General features: G+C 36.8%; 1 protein-coding gene across 2 annotated transcripts in view; it reads left to right on the forward strand.

The window, feature by feature from the left end:
- Positions 1 to 20,807, forward strand: part of E(Pc) (Enhancer of Polycomb) — a 45,082-nt gene continuing 24,275 nt past the window's right edge. The window contains exons 1-6 of one of the 2 annotated variants that reach the window (XM_089648380.1): positions 1 to 379; positions 12,006 to 12,144; positions 13,373 to 13,480; positions 15,393 to 15,657; positions 18,012 to 18,209; positions 19,563 to 19,659. In XM_089648380.1, coding sequence (XP_089504506.1) covers positions 227 to 379; positions 12,006 to 12,144; positions 13,373 to 13,480; positions 15,393 to 15,657; positions 18,012 to 18,209; positions 19,563 to 19,659 — 960 coding nt within the window. In that variant the 5' untranslated portion in view covers positions 1 to 226. The remainder of the gene's footprint in view (positions 380 to 12,005; positions 12,145 to 13,372; positions 13,481 to 15,392; positions 15,658 to 18,011; positions 18,210 to 19,562; positions 19,660 to 20,807) is intronic. The other variant, XM_089648381.1, reaches the window with a different exon arrangement.

Raw genomic sequence — 20,807 nt, forward strand, 5'->3', positions numbered from 1 at the left:
ACGGAAAGCCGCCATGATGGCTTTCTGTGAGGCACGCTCGACATGTAAAGTTTCAATGTTGTTTTTCCATAATTGTGACTGAGTGTGTGCAAATTTCAACCATGGGAACGAACTAGAGAATACCCAGTTTATTTTTGGGTCCTTTAGGACCTCTCGAAGGACCTACAAAGTGTTTTTTCAGTGCGTTTTTGTTTCGACGTTAGCGTGTTTTGTTCTGTCAACAAAAATGTCGAAGCTCTCGTTCAGGGCGAGGGCCCTCGATGCGTCGAAACCGATGCCCGTATACCTCGCCGAGGAGCTTCCAGACCTCCCTGATTACTCGGCAATTAATAGGGCTGTGCCCCAGATGCCCTCAGGGATGGAAAAAGAGGAAGAATGCGTAAGTATAACATGTTTTAAGCTGGAAATTAAAAAATAGCATCCGCCATTCGATCCGCCATGATGATTTTTGATAGTTTACTTTAGTTTCCGCCAGGGGAGGTGCAAGTTTTTACCACGTTATCGAAATAGTTGAAATTGTAGTAATTTCAATTAATAAATGCGCATATTATCCCACGAATAAAATACGTTTGTACTTCGCAAATTGTTTACCGGCCAAGGCTACCTAAGATAATAACAACTGTCAAAAGTGGCAAAACATGGTGGCGTTTTTCGCGGGTCTGTTGTCAAACATTGTTTATTTATATTTACAAATAAAGCACGAGCGCTTTATTTTAATATTTATTGACTTTCAAACGGGTCAAACTAATTATGAGTACAAACATCGCATCGAGATACACGTTCCCAGTTTGTATAACAGACGATACATTTTCAATATAAATATGACAGGTCGGAAAACGCGCTTCCATTCTTTCCAAGTCTTTCGTTATCGTAAGCTAATTAAACTATACCAAAGCATATTTCACAGAAATATTTCCCAGAAATATTTCCCATACAAACATGGGTAATACACTACTCAATGTTTCACATATTGTAATTTCTGTCTAATATTGAATAGTAAACACGTTTCGCGATCGTGATGTGGGCTGTTGTTAACGTACGAATGATTGTGTTTTTATGTCTTGACGTAGTAAAGAAAGCCTTGAACTTTCAAATAAAACATAATTTAGAAGGTTTAACAGTTGTACAGTTACGTTATTTAGTATTTAACATCCGATCACATTGCTTTGAAAAAAAACTGCGCCAAACATTGTAATCACCACTAACTGTCGCCTATGAAGATGCTGGGTTGAATGAAGGCCAATTTTATTGTTTGTTTATATTATGAACACCACTCAAAAAATCCAACTGTCCGAAGCCAGTGGAACTATCACATTCCAAATTGGGATATGTTGTGAGGCTAAAGGTAGTGGAAAATGGAAGGAGATGGTGAAGAGGGAGGTGGGGAAGTTTCTGGCTACTTAGATCTGGTAACCAAACAAGGTTAAAGCCATTTCAAAGGACGTTTGGGTTCCGAGTCCGAGTCTTTCACCAGGACAATTCTGAAAGCATGTACCGCTTTGGAATGTGCCACATAAATGCTATTTATTATATTTTATTTATCGGTTGTGAAATAACAAAACTAAGTTAAATAAAATTTATACCTACATGCAGGGATTTGAACCCCCGATGGTAATAATCATTTATGTATTGTACATTACAAATTTATAATAAATTTCATGTAACTTAGCCCAAAAAATAAATTTACAAATATTTAAGGTAGATAACTCAGAACTAAAAAATTCAGATGGCGGTGAAAATCCATCAATTATTTTTTCAAGATATATTTACAAGATAGGTTTCCCTTTGAATATCTCCTCACTGTCGCAAAATATATCTATATGAAAAGAAATTTGCTTCAGGAACAATATACTCCTCCCCACCGGGAGAACCATTGGCAGGTTGGTCCTACAGATAGGAAGACAGAATAATCTATTATGACGCTGCCTAAAATAGTCAGTCGTCAACAGGAACATAGAGACTCATGCATTTAAAATAGCTGAGTTCTTGATATAGCTTCGTAGCAATCTGAATAAGTGGGTGGAGGAATGCTTCTCTCTTTTGAGCTGCAAGGAGTGAAGTCCCGGCATGCCCAGAAGAAAGTGCTTCAGGTAGCGGCTGCACTCCCTCCTGTACAGGACTCTTTTTCTGAACCCTCTCCAACATGAGAGAGCACCTGACCTCAGAGGATTCCAGTTAGCCGAGCCACATATTTTCTCTCATGCGCTATATCTTTTTTTTAAATCTATATAAATAAAAATGTAAATGTTCAAAATCTTAAATCTCCGAAAGTTTTTCACTGATGAAATACTTTGAAATTTTAACACAACGTTGCATTTGAATATGCGTGTGTTTTTAAATACTTATATTATTAAGATGTCGCCTGTGACAGGTGAAAACATGTTTTTTCCGATAAACAGCACCATCTGTTTGACAAACATGCTTTTTTTAAATAGCGCCATCTGTTGGACGTACAATTAACATGCGCTATTGTTTCTCTATCTGCACAGACAGATTGTGCCACAGCAACGCATGGCGGCGTACAGCTAGTATGAGATAAACATTAAATATTCTCTTGTTTAAATGCTATTTTTTTTATTAATTTGAAAATAAAAAATCGTTTTCAGTTTTCACTCTAGTACACCCAAAAGTCACGAGCCGCCACTGGCTGCAACCGCATTGAAGATGTTAAGATAATTAATTTTACTAAAGCCACCATAGTCTCCGCAGTCAAGCCTTGTTTAAATTGAGTTCCTTTGATGTTACTTGTACTGTTGTGCAATTTGTTTTTTTTAAACGAAGCGAGCCTAATGCATTTGGCTGTACCTCGCCACATTTTGTGTGGGATGGTTTCATGCTGCAGATTATAAATGGCTCATTTTGAGATCAGCGGGATTTGAGTGCCAGAAAAATAGGCAAAAGTATCCTATCATCTATCATTAATGCCGCGTGCTCCCTTGGGTTGAGCCCATTCAATAATAATTGGTAAATATTCAGGATAGATTGCCATCGTTAATACGCACAAATTATTTTAAATACATTTCATATCTGTTTAATTACAATGAGAAACAACTTATTCAGTCTCTGGAGAAGGAAAATAATAACAAATTATTATAAACAATAGTATAAATATTCATACAAATTGAAAATATCTCCTGAGTAAAAATAAATGCCGCTGACGGGAATTGAACCCGCAACACCTTCTGATTTAAAAAACTTTTTTTTTACTCTCGCTGGAGAATCATTGCTCTTGAACTTGCATTGATTTCCTCTGTGATTCATCACTTTAAAACAATCAAGTCGGGTGGTAGTGGGTCGAAAACTTTACTGTCTAAGTATACCTGAAAGAAAAAGTCAGCAGGCATTAAAATTTGGACTCGTCGGTGGCTAGTTGATGTCTCCTCGGCGACTAATTACTCTTTCAGGTAATAAATCGTAACGAGTCATTTGTTATGGGAAGTGGTTTTATTTTTTTTTACATTAAGGCGATGCCATACGTAGTAATGCAAAATCATGTGGTTTTGGTTTGAAAATTTGGTCGCCTAGAAATGTTTCAGATGCTTTAATTAAATACTGCGAGTAGAATACATCTTGGCCTTTGAAATAATCGAGTATTTTTTAAATAAGTCTTTTTATAAGCCCAGAAAAAAATTATGTAAAGGCCTATGAAAACTGCTTTAAAGTTCAAAATCTCCTACTAACGAACCCATTTTCGGTTATGATTTTATTGTATAATGTGGCAAATTAAGTTATTTATAAAATGACCAAAAAAAAATTAAATATTTATGCCTGAACATCGACAAAATAAAATAAAAGGCACTTTTTGGCCATGTTTTTTTCTTGCATAAATCAAAACAGGCGGATGGTGTTAAGCGGGAATTTGAACCTTATCGCCATCTACGTAAGGGTTATTATTGATAGCGGCTCAATTTAAAATATTACACGACGTAGTGCATCGCCTTAACTCCACACAGGACGCCCTGAGGAAAATGATTCCCTCAGGGCCTATTTCATCTTTTGGGGTGCTGTGTGGAGGGTCTTTTTTAGGGAAAAAAAGGAGAGGAAGTTCGGGGAAGGTAAAAGGTATGAGGGTTGGGTGGGAATCTAGGGATCAGTGTGTCCAGGAGTGACGGACATATGAATATATCACTCTCACTGTTGCGCAAAGCGATGTGTCGAGAGGCACGCCATGAAGCTGGTCGGCTGGTGCATCCTGAACACACCGTCCCGCCCGGTGTACCATTCGTCCGGTGTACCCGGGCACCCTTGCCAAGTCATTTGTCAAGTTTTGCAAATACTAAATATTATGTTTATGTAAAAGGAAAAAGAAAGGATGTGACAATAACTTTTATAAGGCTGGGTTTACACTTGTAAGTAAAATTTACCACTTTCGTAAATTTTTGATAAGTTAGTTACTCACAGGAGCGCTTACATATGCATCCAACTTATCGTAAATAATGCTCACGGAAGTTTAATTTACGAACTTCTCACAGAGACCGCTACACCAGTAATTCTATTTTTGGTAAGATGGCTTCCTGACAACAACGCGTTGCTGCCGACTTTGACAGCTGTCATTTAGTAATATTTGACAACAGGGATTTGTTTATTTACGGTTAGTTCACGGATTCCCATATAATACCCATTTCTGCACACAACGGATTGCCGCTGCTGTAATATGCAAAATTTTGTCAAACAAAAACGTAAGGGCCCGCAGAGTGTGTTGGATTAGGAGTTGGCTTCAGAGAAGAAGTACTGATGGGGCTTTCGTTCGTTTAGCGGCAGAATTAAGAATTGAGGATCAACGAAAATTCTTTAATTTTATCCAAATTATAGCAACTGACTTCTAATACATATTGGAAATTATTGGACCGCTAATTAAAAAAAGAATGATACTCGTTTTCGGAATTTTTGTTGTGAAGTTTGATAGCTGATCCATCAGTTCGTGAAGTCGAATACTAGAATCATTATCACACATTTATACAGGCATTTTTCAAACATGACATTGTGTTAATGATAAATAATGTTATGTTAGTCTCCATAGATTATTGCAGTGTATTTCATGAAGCTGTTCATGGCGACAAATAAACAAGTCCCTAGGAGCAACGGCAGAAAGACCTGTCAGTGTTGCAGATTTCTGTTTTACTATCCAGACAGTGACGTCAAAACTTACTGTAAGTGTCTCAACTTATCAATCTGTTTTGATAAGCTGTGAGAGAGCCGTAAATTCCCGCGTGAGCGATTAGACCTGTCAAAAACTTACGTAAAAAAACTTCCGTAACTTGGTAAAAATTACGGTAAGTGACTTATGGTGTCGTTTACATTGGTAAATTTGTCGTAAGTCGCTTACGTTAGCAACTTACAGGAAAAAACTTACAAGTGTAAAGGCAGCCTAATACCTTTGTCTAATTCAATATGTTTTTAGTTTCATATGTAAAGTGGTTATTAAAGTTTACAACATAAAAAATCACCGGAAAACTTAATCTATCTTTGCATTCAAAATTTTTATATTTTTATCTTATCCGCTTTCAAAAACAGTATTTTATTTTGAAATATGATCAAAAACAGTGAATCTATTTGATTTTGTTGGCACTAATACTAGACCAGATAGACCGTGCCTACACATTCTGACGGCTTTCGCGATTAGCAATACATACAAATGAAAACAAATATAAACGGATATTAAAATCGATATTTCAATCAAATTATTCAAGTTTAACTTTCATTTCATAAAAAATTCTTATTCTCAGAACAGATAATAAGGAATAAGTGTGGTAACCCTGGACGCGTTTGTCGTAACAGCCCATGCCGATTATTTCATACCTACAATTAGATAACTAAATTTCTTCCGTACATTTTTTTTTTAGTTTTGTCCAATAATGTTAATCACAATAACACACGTAATGTGGGTTTTTGTTGCTGTAAAAAATCATAAAATGAGATTTTTCATTGTTTACTTATTTTAATTTATTTTGTATTTGAGCGCCGTACAAGAGTCCTATCTGCTCCCAACCATCTGGAGCCAGTGAGACTATGGCGTACCCGATTAGGGTATGTTGTGAGGCTGAAGGTGGTGGGGAAGAGGACAGTGGGGAGGTACTTTATAGCCAGTCAGGTCTGGTTGCCAAACACGGCTAAAACCATTTCAAGCAATGTTTCTATTCTGAATGATGGTCTTTCACCAGGGCTATTATGAATGTATCTACTAAATTGTTTTACAATTAATAATTTTACAATAATAATGACAAATTATTTTTTGCATCACTGGGGGTTCTACCCGTGTTAGGGTCTTTATTTTTCATTTCGTATTGTCTTATTATTATTTTAATTTACTCCTTTAATACGCCCACTGGGCTTTTACATTGGGTAGATTGAAATGTTTACAATTTTGTACACAAGGGTTATAAACAATGGTTGCAAAAAAATAATTTCACCCGTTACGGCGGATTTCAATCAGATAAAATAAAATAATCACTTTTTTGTTATTTGTTTTTGGGGTGTTATGCCGTATTGCGCTAACTCCTTCTTTAGCTAATGTTTCGGACAACGTACAGTGTCCATCATCAGGGCAGATGTGTGACATCTTACTTACAATACTTTTGGCCGTGAAAATCTTTCATATTAAAATAATCACTAACCAAATTATCAGAAATAATATCTTGACACAAAAGGTATTTTATTTATTTTTTTTTATATATAATATAATATTGATTACATTTTATGATTTTGACTGTCCAACTAGGAAGGATTCCCGTTTCAGGACAGTAAAATTTATAGGTTTCAAGGTATGTTTTAAACATTGAATTTGTTACATTTAAAATGTCGATATTAAAATCATTTTTATATCAAAACGAAATATGCTACAGTATCTATTTTTGTCACCGCCATCAACAGAGCCTGAAAAACTGCATTTAACTACTTTTTGGCCAATGGTTAACGAGCAAACAACTAGATCATATACGTAATACAGGCAAATAAGTTTCTCATAAATAATCACATTTTTTTTCATGGAATACCGCACAAGAGTCCTAACTACTCCCAACCATCTGGAGACAGTGGGACTCACAGTGAGGCATCCTCATTGGGATATGTTATGAGTCTGAATGGGATACAGTTTCCTGGTGACCGGATAACTCATCAAAATTACAATTCGACACACCTATAAAAAGTGTTATATAGTTATGAATAGTGATGAAACAAAAACTAGGTTATATATGTAACTATTTAACCCTAGTTTTTGTTTCATCACTTTTGACAACTTTATATCACCTTTTAAAGGTGTGTTGAACTGACATTTTGAGGAGTTATCATGGAACCGGCAGAGGTGTAGGTGCGATTAAGGAGTGATTTTAAATGTTCCACATCATTGTGTATCTCCTTAATATGGAAACATGTAAACTGCTTAATGTGTTTTAAAGCCAATTAATCCACCTTTATTTTATCGTTTATCCCATATTTTTAGGTTTTATATATTTATAATGAGTAAGATCAAAGAAAGGGTCGCTTAGATGGATTGGGCATGTAGAGCGAATGAGCGAAGAAAGGAGTGTAACGAGAATATACAATGCAAGTGTGGTAAGTTTTTAGATTCTCACGGCCAAAAGCATTTTTGTTGTTTGTTTTTGGGGTGTTATGCCGTGTTGCGCTAACTCCTTCTTTAGCCGACGTTTCGGACAGCGTTGCAGTGTCCATCATCAGGGCAGATCCGGTAGATAGATTCACACATCTTCGGATCTACCGGATCTGCCCTGATGATGGACACTGCAACGTTGTCCGAAACGTCGGCTAAAGAAGGAGTTAGCGCAACACGGCATAACACCCCAAAAACAAACAACAAAAATGCAAGTGTGAATGGTAGCAGAAGTTGGGGACGCCCGAGGAAGACATGGCACGACCAAGTGAATCAGACACTTGAGTCGGGCCATGTCAACAGTCAGAATAACAGAAGAGTATGTATGAGACGATGTGTGAATGTGAATGAGGCAAGGAGTATGTGCCAAGACCGAGTTGTTTGGCGATCCGTCCTCTGCCTACACCTGCGGAAAAAGGTGTGATGGTTAGTTAGTTAGTTATAATTTTTTTTTAAATGGTAAAATTTATAAATGCGTGAATTTTGTATGTTAGTTACCAGAAATTGCTCTACCTTGTAATGCCTTGAGGCAATATTGAATATTACTATTTCTGTTTGTTGTCTATAGTCTACTGGAAATGTCTATAGTCACAGACATTAACCTTTCCGCTGCCAATAGGGATACCCAAAATCTCCAAAACTTCTACCCTCCTTGTATTATTTTAAATAGTAAACCTTATACCTCCATCTCGATCTGATGCTGCCCGGTACATGTGGAAAGTCACTCCAACACAAGCCGTTGACCAGAGGCCATGTTTGTTGGTTTAATAAAGAGGTTTTTTTTTATAATAAAATTATCTATATTGTGATAATTATTTCACGAGAACATATTTAACGTGTAATCTAGAAGGATCATTTTAGATGAAATTAATGAATAAATGGAAAAGGGGCATTAAAATGACAATGCGTTAGGTCACAGATTCACCCCTCATTGCAACCCACGTTTTGTTGTATATCTTGGCATGCCGAAGGTTAAATGTTTTAAAGCCCCTAGTACATGTTGGGCCTACGTTGGCGCCAGGATCCTTTGATGTGCAACGGCCAATATACGGGCCAAAGATACTGGCATCATAACACATAAGCAGATGTCCAATTTTTAGAAAACAATTTAAAATGGCGTCTACATGTTGACTACCCTGTACAAAATATCTGAAAAAATCCAATGAAAGGAACATCAGTGACATCTTTTGGAATTTGATAGAAGCTTAGTCAAGCTAGAGGCTAAACATATTAGTTGACTGGGAAGTTCAAAATAAATTCATTTTATTTCATAATAATCACCTATCTACTGCTACCCAAATTTGGGTAGCTATCGCTCGTAAGTGGTTATAGGATAATTTGACTGCTATTTTGGCTTAAAAGCAAAATTAGAAACACTTAAATAAATGCTATGGGAAAGCTTTGAGTCACCAAACCATATTTCTTTAAACCTTGACCCTCTTACGCCAAATTAAAAATGAGTGGTCAGCACAATCACATTCACCATTTACTCATTGGCTTATTTATGTTTCCAAGTCACATTTCTGAGGTTTATCAAAAGACTCGTCTACAAGCAATTCATTATTCTTATAATTAAGTAAATAGTCTTAATTTTCCTCTGAAGTAATAGTTAAAGTTTTCCTTAAATAACATACCAATATATTGGTAACCGGGCAACTCGGAACAGTGGCAAACTCATCACACTTCAACACACTCTTGAATAGTGATATAAAGTCATGAAAAGTGATGAAAAAAGAAACTAGGTTAAATATGTTACGTTAGGTTAGGTGTATAGGAGAGAGAGTGTGTTGAATTTCCACTATCATGCCATGGAACCCAATAGATTACATTTATAAAAATAAACTTTTTTTTAAACATTTCTATTTAAACTGCTGTTGAATTTTTTGTTTTAATTCATTTATTTATACGCCTAAAAAGGCTTCTACATAAAAGTAATACATGATGCAGTGTACATAGGAGAATATCTGTTTTATAGGAAATACTAACAGTATATAGATATACGTAATCCATTATAAAGTAGGTACAAAATAGATCTATGAATACACAAATGTAAAATTGTGATTACAAGTAAAATGAGAATATATTAAAAAATAATTTAAAAAAAAACTAACATAAAATAAAATAGAAATTAGAACAACACTACATTTAAGATAAAACACTAAAACTTTGTTGCCAACGCCATTCTAATTTGTAGGATTCAACAAAGTGCTTGTATAGATTATGCTTGATTCTGTGAATGAAGTCAATAAATATATCAATGTTTTAATACCGCACAACAGTCCAACTGCCTGAAGCTAGTGGGAGCAGGCCATTTGCATATGTATGAAACTGAAGGGAGTATGTATGAAGAGGAAGGTTGAGAAGTACTTGATTATTCACACAAGCACAAGCATAACAAAACCAAGCCAACAACACTAATGCAACAAATAACTCTCAAATTGCCCACGCAATCTCAAATTATACCCACGAAGAACAATTACTACACTTGGACATTTTTAATGATTTCCTGGCGTGATAAATGATTTTAAAACTATTTGCACTAATCTTTCATTAAACTTTTATCAATAGTCGATTACAATGTGTAAGCTTCATCTACTTAAAGATTTAAAAAAAAAAAAAAAATTTCACCCCAACAAAATTCTTCCGCACACTTTCTTCCTATTTAACATGTTTATATTACTCATACCTACACCATTAGCGAGGATTAAGAACAATTATTTTCATTTTCAGGACGAAATTACCAAGACGTTTTAAGGACATACATATAACTATGGATAATTTAATACTTAGTATCTTATAACGAGTCTCTCGACTCACAGCCTTGCGCCGCAGTGGGAGGGATTTATCCGTCACTCCTGGACACACTGATCCCTAGATTCCTACCCAACCCTCATACCTTTTACCTTCCCAGAACTTCCTCTCCTTCCTTTCCTTAAAAACGACCCTCCACACAGCATCCGAAAAGATGAAATAGGCCCTGAGCGAAATTATTTTCCTTGAGGCCTCCTTTGTGTGAAAAAAAAACTTGTAAAATGTACTGCGAATGTCTAAATAAAAAAGGTAACAATTTATGAGCTAAGATCACACACAGCTTTGTTCAGCGTGTTTATCTCGAGTTAATAACAAATCAAGTGACAAGTATTTATGTTTGCTTCAAACATGTCAGGAGATTTAGGCAAAAATTCTATGTGTGAGATCAATGATTGAGATCATTTGAATAAAAATAAAAGTGTATCAATGTTTTTCCTACAAATGATATTTAACCGTTTAATAGCGTCACCAGGCTACAGGTGATCCTGCTGTTAAATAAAGGTACTCTTTATGATGTCAATCACAATGATTTTCCACTTATTGTAGAGTTAGGACGGGTTGTTTCGGAGAGTTTGAACAATTCATCAAATTTCAACGTTCATTTTCGGGTTCTGTGAAAGTCCTATTCAAGTTCCGTTATTATATCATTGTAGGCTAGTTGCTTGACAAAACTGAAATAAAAACAGAACTTGAAAAAATCTTTCATAGAACTTAGAAAATTTAAAAAGTGGGAAATACATCAGAAAAACACAAGAATAATGGTTACTACGGTAAAGGAGAAATCTACTAATGTTGCTCTGGTGACAAATAGAAGAAACTAGTTACTGTGGTCAAGGAGGAATCTACTATAATTTGTCTAATGATAAATTAAAGCTGAGGAGACATTTATTGACATTATTATTACATGCCTTTAAAATTAAACACCTGCCAAATCGGCAAAAATATTTTATTTTTATTCTTGTTTTTCTGAAAGATAGACAAACATTTCCTGGTTACGAATAACCTGATAATGTTTGTAAAACTCTTACTACCATCGCTATAAGCGGAAAATGTGACTTGAGCAATGAATGATTGAGGACTTGAGGCTACCAGGGGAGTATAGCTACGATACCTAGTTGGGATCCTGACGCATTTGTCCATCCAGCTAATTAACATTGCTTATATTATATCAATCCATGTTATTTCACTGCACTATTCCAATTTCATATTACTGCACACTCTCAATTAAATGCTTTTTGACATGTACTCGCTTTAATTTAAAAGATTTCACTCCTCCCAACTGACATAAGCATGTCAAATATACTCTTTGGGAGGTATTTCACCACCCATGAGTAAACTCGTGATTATCATATATTATCTGGTTTACCACCGCTGAGTAACGCTTGAGTAGTTACTCAAGAGTTTACTCAGAGGTTGTGAAAAGTCGTTTTGACTGAGCATAGCGAATTCCCGTTTTAATGCGTTCCCCCTTTTCTCTTATATTCTATGTACCTATTATCTGGTGATTTTCTTGAATTTAAATTACATTTTTACTTGTGTAATCACTATCCACATTCATTGGTTAAATCTGTAATTTGTGGTATTCCAGGAGCACCATCTGCAGCGTGCCATCTGCACGGGTCTCATCATCCCTACGCCCGAGGTGCTGGAGGTGTCAGACTGCGTGGTACACGACCGCATCTATCCACCCGACTACCGCATGCCCCGCCAGCTCATTCACATGCAGCGTGAGTTAAACATTATATTTTCTTCTGTAATTGCTGATGAGATCACGACCCCCACTTCAAACTATCCAAATTCACAAAAATCACTTCTGTGGACCGCAAAACATTAATTATTTCAGTGAGTTTATAAGATTTTCAAAAGAAACTTTAAACTTTCTTTAGTAATGCTACAACTTATGCTAATAATATAGTAAATATTTAACATGAAAATTGCCCATTTTTTGACCTGCTCTGAGTAATAACCCAGTTATAATTATAATACATAATTTATGATACAACTGGGTCTTCAAAAGATGCTTTTAACTTAGTTAGTTCTTTAGTAATGCCAAAACTTAAAGCCACTTATGCTAATAATATATTAAATATTTAACATGAAAATTGCACACTTTTTGACCTGCTCTGGAGAATAACCCAGTTATAATATATAATTTATGATACAACTGGGTCTTGAAAAGATACTTTGATCCAACAACTATAGTGAATTTTTTTTTTCATAGAAACACATTATTTGACATCATTTCATGAAACTAAATATTCTCTTTCACACTTCCATACTTTTATCGATTCCTGTAAAGTGCAGAAGTTTCTTGGTAAAAATGATATTTTTGTTTGAAGGTTTATTTTGTCTGTAACAATTATTGTATAGGTACATATATCAGATTACAATGTTAGTGCATTCATGTCAAATCAGCCATTAAAACTATTTTGAGAAATGAGAACAGTTGTCCCATTATTTGATGTGATTCAGAAATGCTTATTTTGCTCAATTGTTTGTTGATTAGAGATAAATAATATAAATTACAAATCAATTACACAATTATTGGGAAAGTTATTAAACCTATTACATTGTATATACATTTGCGAACCGAACCATGCATTATACAAAAGAAACGAACCGCAAATGTGTGAAACCGTAGGCGTGAAACTCAGCTTGCGGCTGCTTCAGTCCTTTCACAAGATTTGTGGTTCAGCTCGCGGTTCGGTTTGCAAATATATGCATAGTGTTAGACATGGCGTGTGAAAGAGCAACGGTCCTGAATTGAAAGCAAAGTAAATATTTGCAGATTATCTTTACTGCACACAATGCGCCTGGTTGTTGGGCACAATTCTATTTGCATCTTATTTAAATGTGCAGTCATGAATGAATCTTTGTTTCTGTTTGAAACAAGAGTAAAATCAATACTTGCACAGTAATGAATCAACTTGTAATAATGCCTAATTATCTGTCCAGCTCTTGGCCTAGAGCAAGATGTGCCGGACTACGACATGGACTCTGAGGACGAGAAGTGGCTGAAGAGGCAGCAGGCGGCTGCGGGGGCCAGACGCTGCGATCTCACGGGTAACTCTTCTTCTTTCTTTATTTCCTTTGCGTGTGAAAAAACCACCTAAGACCAATTTGCCAATGAGTGTATGAGAAAAAATATCTCCAAATTCATACAGAATGGCCTGAGGGAAACTCTTGTTATCTTTTGGGATGCTGTGTGGAGTTTCTTTTCATTCATTGCATTGGATGGAGGAAACACGTAAGGTGAAAATGTCAAGTCCTATTGTTTGGGTTTCAACAAAGCATTCCTGGCACCAAAAATCATGTTTAACACACTTCGGACGGGAAAGGTATTTCTACCCGTTCGGTTGTTGCTTAAGGACGGGAAGGGTATTTTTACCTTTTGCACCGGCTTCATTTCAATGGCAGAAAAGAATAAATTAACCAATGTTTTTGTATGAATACTATGTGCCAATCTCTTTCTAAAGGTCCCAACTATATGTACTTACATAATTATCAAATCGCAATACAATTGTTCTTTTTATATTTATATTCGAGTCTTTCGTGTACATCGGTATTTCAACAAAGGGACCTTTTATTATTGAATACCTGACACTTGATAAGCAATGCGTTAGAAGATTAACGAAATAAGTAATTTTTCGGTTAGTCATTTTATAGCTTGGGTATGCTGAGTTAGTATGTAGAAATTTTAATTAAAATATTTTAATTATTTTCCAAGATATAGCGATTTAAAACAAATTAAAATAATTCGCACGTGACCTTTATTTACGCCCGTCGCCAGCGGTCCGCCGGCACAAAAGATACCCACCTGAAGTGTGTTAATACAATGCAAGAGAATCTCCACCAAAGTGCCGGTTACAGTTTCTTGTTGTTGTTTTTTTTTTAAATATTTTATTTAGTAATAATTTTAAAAATATATTACATTTAGTGTACCTATATCTATTCTAAAACTATTATAATTACTTACATACGAAAATTTGGACTTCACAACATAGAGACATAATCCACGAAAAACTGCCAGACTTTTAACTTTCGTAACATTTAAAGGGAGTTCAAGACAATTGGAGTTGATTATTAATATATTCATTGTATTATTATGACCATAATAATAATCCTCATTGTTGAGATATTATGATTTACCAGTAATGCATATGTTCTACCAGTATTTCAATGGAAGATGCTCTGAGGAACTAGTGTCATTAATCCTTTCGGCGCCAGTGCTAAGTTCGAAAAAAAACGCTAAAAGTGTGTCCAACTTATGTACACTGTTGAAATGAATTTGTCACTTGAGAATGGGTTGCTTCTACGACTCATTATACGGTTGTGAAATAATTTGTCAGCCTCTGTGTTTTCTACCTCCTACACATTCCCTCCTTTCTTTCCTCAAAAATGACCCTCCACACAGTATTATCAATGATGACATGTACTAAGGGAAATTATTTCCCCCATGGTCTCCTATGGGGAGTTATATATGTATCGACTGCTATAATAATATCAGACAGTACCTACCTGCACGCAGCGGCGCTAGGCCGAAGTACCTACGCGAGTACATTGCATTTGTTTAGATTCGGCGGCGTTCGCCAGAAGGGTCTAGGCTATCGCTTAGGCATTTTTACAGGGCCGTAGAATGATTTCGATTGTGCGAGAGTTCGCCAATTTACCGGCAGTCTCGCGAACCTTCTATCGTAGCCTGCCGAGTTATTTAAAGCGACCCGGCGCGGTCGAGAAGTCAGTCTAGTACCAGCAACCATTACCAAGTTGATCTACGTTTCGCGCATGAAATATTCTCTCGAAATTTCCTTCTTAAAAAACTTCCTGCCTTTTGTTAACTAAGTTTATTTTTTTGTGGATGTGTAATATAATAAATGCTGCTACAAATTTCAGTAGTTATTATTTTATATTTAGAACACACAACCCATTAACTGCATATATATATTTTTTCATTGTATATTTGTTCATCTTCCAGAGCTGAAGTTCGAGGAGACCATGGAGCGGCTGGAGCGCAGTTCGGGCCAAACGGTGGTGACGTTGCGCGAGGCCAAGGCTCTGTCTGGCCGCAACGGGCCTGCGGAGCACCTTCTGGCCGCCGTGTACGACTACTGGCTCAACAAGCGGCTGGCCACGCAACAGCCCCTGCTGCTGGCCGTCAGGACGGAGGCCCGGCCAGGGGCGCCCTCCCCCTACCTCGCCTTCAGGCGGCGCACCGAGAAGATGCAGACCAGGAAGAACAGGTACTGAATGACGGAAGTAATGCACAATGCTTGTGTTATTATTATTGATACAGAGACAATAGAATTGATTGAAAGTTCAACAGGGTTGTCATCATGAGCCAGATTTGATTATCATTGGTATAATATGTACGCCACCTAAATATCTCAGCATTCTCAGGTGCATGTCACATCTCCTGAATTTGTCATATCGTACATTGATTAGGAGACAGTCTGCCTGTATGAAATGGTAAAATAGGGTTTGATAAATAATAACAATTTGTGCATTCTTGAAACTTTGGTCATACATTCAACTTGGCCGTATATCATTTAGTTGGGCGGACTCTGCAGATCTTCCTTTCCACTGCCAACAAGAATGTACGAATTTTGTAGTATATTTTGGTACTATTTTACCTGTGCTACTAGCCCCCGAAGTGTTAAGGTCTATTATGCCATCCGTGCTTTACCTTAATGCTGGTGTAGGTCCAATAATGCAGAAGAACCGTTTGTAAAAATCTATCTAGGTGATAATTAGGGCGGAGTGACTTTTAAATTTCAAAATCTCTATGTTTAATGAATGCCCCCCTATTATACTACATGAGAAAAAACACAAAAATATTTTGACCTGCTTTGAAATCTTCAGGTGGCGTAGTTAACCTTAAATTTACAAACTTACAAATTCAGCGAAAACTCCACCTTTTTGTTAATTTTTGTTATAAGATTGTTTTATTATTTGCTAATAGCTTAATAGGAATAAAGCTTTTTACTACACTTTTTCTATATACTCTGGTAATGTTTCACAAACTCCTCTAATCAAAACACTTTCCGTTTTCATGTATAATAAAACGTTTTTCATCCACACTTCCATCCGTACTTTATGTATCCCCTTGGAAGGATAATATATTATGCATTGTTTCTTGGGTACACAACAAAACACAAATAAACTAACAAGAAGGCCTTCACACAGGGGATAATTCATAAAGTGTTGTGCGAATTCTGAGAACCTATCATAAAATAATATCGGTTATTTTTCTGTATACTTGAGCAAGTCAAAAATCTGGTGACACATTCCTATTTTCGAAGTGTCTGCAGAAGATGAAAACATGTGTGTGGATAATTTTTCAAAATATGTGCAGCTGCACACCCCACAGTTGACAGCTCGCAAATAGCGAAGACAAACTTCATATTTTCTTGTCTTATTTACATGTAGTATTTTTTTTTTTTTTTATAATATAATATTGATTACATTTTATGATTGAGACTATCCAACTAGGAAGGATTCCCGTTTCAGGACAGTCAAATTTACAAGTTTCAAGTTATCCTAGACGAATACAGGATTTAAGACTAGCTAAAATAAGTATGTTAAAACGAAGATACATAAAAAGATACACAAAAAAGATACATAAAGATACATAGAGGCGTTCGTGATTTCAAATTACATTTTTTAGTATCATTTCGGAATCAGTCCTGCCTAGATCCAACAACCATTTTGTCACTCTTGGACCGAAGGATGACAATTCACACAGTTTCAGCTGAGAGGGGATTTTATTATATATTTTAGGACCGAGATATGAGAATATTTTTTGATAAGCCGCTCTGTTGCTTGTTGGAACGGAGAGGTCATTCCTTCCCTTACTTCTGGTTTGATGTTTGTGTTCGGCTGTTTTCATTTTGTTTTTATTTTTATGAACATGGATTACAATTTTTTTTATATAGCACTGTCGGACATCTAGTACATCAAATTCCTTGAAGAGAGCGTCACTTGAATATCTGAAAGGTTTCTTCATAATAACACGTAAAATAGATTTCTGTGCCTTCAATAACGGGTCTAATGTTGTTCTTGCTGCACCTCCCCACCCAATGCAACCGTAGGTTATGATTGAGTTACACAGCCCGTAGTATATGGTTTTTAAGTCTTGTTTTTTTAAAATTTCCCGTAGTGAAATAAATATGTGAATCAGGGTGCGCACTCTTTTAGCTACATTTTCAATCTGGTTCTTCCATTTGAGGTTATTATCAATTATAACGCCTAAATATTTAATAAATTTAACGCACTCAAGGGCTTCACACTTACATGGAGGGTTATTATTTCCAAAATTACAGTTAATTTTATGTATTATAAGGTGGTGAGGTGTTTGAGGTTGCCCTGAAATAGTAGAACTTAATGTTAGGTATTTGGTTTTTGATACGTTTAATGTAAGCAAATTGCTGTCCAGCCATTTTTTCACTCTGTTTATACCGGTGTTAGCAAGGTGGTGTGTTTCCTTCCAATCGTATGGTTTTGTTATGCTTTAGTTTGTTATCTTTTCATACCACAATTCCGCCAACCATCGTCTATAACCCATTTTAATCCAGAAAAAACTTGGTTGTAATTTCAGGAAGAATGACGAGAGCTCGTACGAGAAGATGGTGAAGCTGCGTCGGGAGCTGTCGCGCGCCGTGTCGCTGCTGGAGATGGTGCGGCGGCGGGAGCGCCACAAGAAGGAGCTCATCCGTCTCGCCGCCAACCTGATGGACAAGCGCTATCAGGCGCGCGACTTCAGCGGCCACATGCTGGCCGAGGCGGCCGCTTCCAGGTAACATGTCGATCAACAAATTAACTAATTAACTCACTCAATCAGGAGAAGGTGAACGGATGTGAGAGGCTGTACATATGATGAACATATCAGGCGATGGTGGATGAAGAAAAAGGACTAAGCTTGAATCTTGGAAGAGATCCATGTATCACAGTTCATTTTTATTCAGTGAATTTAAAAATATATATATATTTACCAACTCCACACAGGAGGCCCGGAAGAAATAAATTTTTCTCAGGGCTTACGTCATCTTTGGGCATGCTGTGTGGAGGGTCTTTTTGGGGAGAGGAAGGAGTGGTGAGGGTCTTATGAGATCCATGTTTTAGGAGGGAGAAAACACAGAGGCCGGCAAATCGTTCCACAGCCGAGCTCGATCATGTGAAAATGAACACTAGTTCCTCAGAGCATCTTCCGGTATATATACCGGTAGAACGAGGACAGCATTCCTACCTGACGCCTGTGCTCTGAATATTGAAATCCATTCGTTAAGATAGGGGAATCTCAAACAGACCGCCCATTTCTGCACGTAGTCGAGGGTTTTTTTTCAAGAATTTTGGGGCTCCAGACCAGAGGAGGCTGCCAAATTCAACAGCGATGCGCAGTTGTGTTTTATATGGGGACAACAGATGTGTATGTGCATATAATCAGTGACGGCATAACCATCTCTATAGAGGTAATTTGAAGAGAGAAAATGCTGAAAATCGATTTCTTCGGCTGCCCTTTCAAATTTGAAAGAATATTCTGAGTAAATTCGTAATAATATGTGTAAATCGAATTTTTGCAGCCCATTACCGCCGCAGTCAACCCTTCAAATTCAGTTATTCGCAGTAAATTGATAAAAGTACCACATATTTCTGCAGAAATCGAAATCTCGCGACCCATTACAATACATAATAATTAATAATAAGGTAATTCATTTTCAGTATTCAATGTAAATTTGTAAAAATGCCACGATTTCCGCGGAAATCAAAATTTAGCAGCTAAAGGCCGTCCGATATTCAAAGTAAATTCAGTGTAAATTGATTCAGATAATCAATTCAAAATAATAATACCACTATTATTAACACTGCTACCAAATACGGAAAGATTGAGAAGATAACAACAGCTTGGAGCTTGTCCTGAGTCTAGGTTCTACGAATTTGTCAAATGGATTAATGACTCTGGTCCCTCAGAACATCTACCATTTAAATACCGGTAAAACAGACAATATTTTTGCTTTCTGTTTCATTTTTTATTTTGCAATGCCCATGATCATTTTGTCAATCCAGTAATACGTACCGCACCACAATTATAAGAATAACATGAATGAAGACATTTAGCAGTACGTTATTATTTATTTATTATAAATTTCAGAGTGGCTGTGGCTCCGCCCATCCTGGCGCCCCCTTACACCGCCCCCCACCACCACCGGCCACCTGTCGACCCCGTGGCTAGACAGGTACACATACATGTAAATACACCCTTCTCTATCTACCCTAATATTATTATACTATCAGCTTTTACCCGCGTATTCGCTTGCGTGGTATTAGGGACATATTATTATACAAACAATTTTCAGAAAAGTAGCCTGTGTCACTTTCCAATCTTCCAACTATCCCTAAGCACAAAATCATGTCAATAGTCGCTCCGTTGCGACGTGAAAGATGGACAGACAAACGAAAACACTATCCAAAGATATTAGAAGAACGAGATGTGCTATGAGCAGTTCATACTGTGTGGAATTGTTTTGCCCAGTGTCGCCGGTTTTGTTCACCAATACTACTGCACACCTTCGCTTACGCTAAGGTATCCGCACTAATACATAGAACAGATTTCTGTGCGTACACGTCCCGATACCGTTCAAAGTACCCTAATTAGGTAGTACTCCGCCTACGGTCCGGCGGCCAACATAGCATATCTCGTTCTTCTAATATCTTTGACACTATCGCATATATTTGTGATTGTTTTTATTATTGGTTAGTGAATGCTTTTTTTTTGTGAATACCGCACTAGAGTCCCAACTTGCTCCTAACCGTCTGGGGCCAGTGAGACTATGGCGTATGTTGTGTACGGGTATGTTTGTACGGCTGAAGGTAGTGGGGAGGGAAAGGAGATAAGGAAGAGGAAGGTGGGGAGTACCTGGCTATTCAGATCTGGTCACCAAACACGGCTAAAGCCATTTCAAGCAACGTTTCAATTCTGAATGGTGGTCTTACCAGGACGATACTGAGAGCATCTTCCATTCTGGAACGTGCTGCAAATATGCTATATATTATTTTTAACTAAAAAAAATGTGAAATAAAACAAATTTATTGAATAAAATTTACTTACGCACGCCGGGATTTGAACCCGCGATTGTTAGATTGTTAGTCGAGAGCCTTACCCCTCGACTACCGAGGCCGTTGGCTTATTGTTTTGTTGTGTGAATACAGCGCTAGAAAGGACTCTATTTAGGAAACTGCCTGGAGCCAGTGAGACTATGGCATTCCCAATCCAGGTATGCTGGAGGGTGAAGGGAAATATGGTAATTGTCTGGCTAATCAGATGTGATTACTAAGCCTGGCTTTTTGATATGCATAATATTATTGGACATTTTTGTGATGCACTGTTTTTCAATTA

Source organism: Hesperophylax consimilis, chromosome 27, assembly GCF_061612785.1.
Source record: "Hesperophylax consimilis isolate HC1 chromosome 27, BYU_Hcon_1.0, whole genome shotgun sequence".
Lineage (NCBI taxonomy): Eukaryota > Metazoa > Arthropoda > Insecta > Trichoptera > Limnephilidae > Hesperophylax > Hesperophylax consimilis.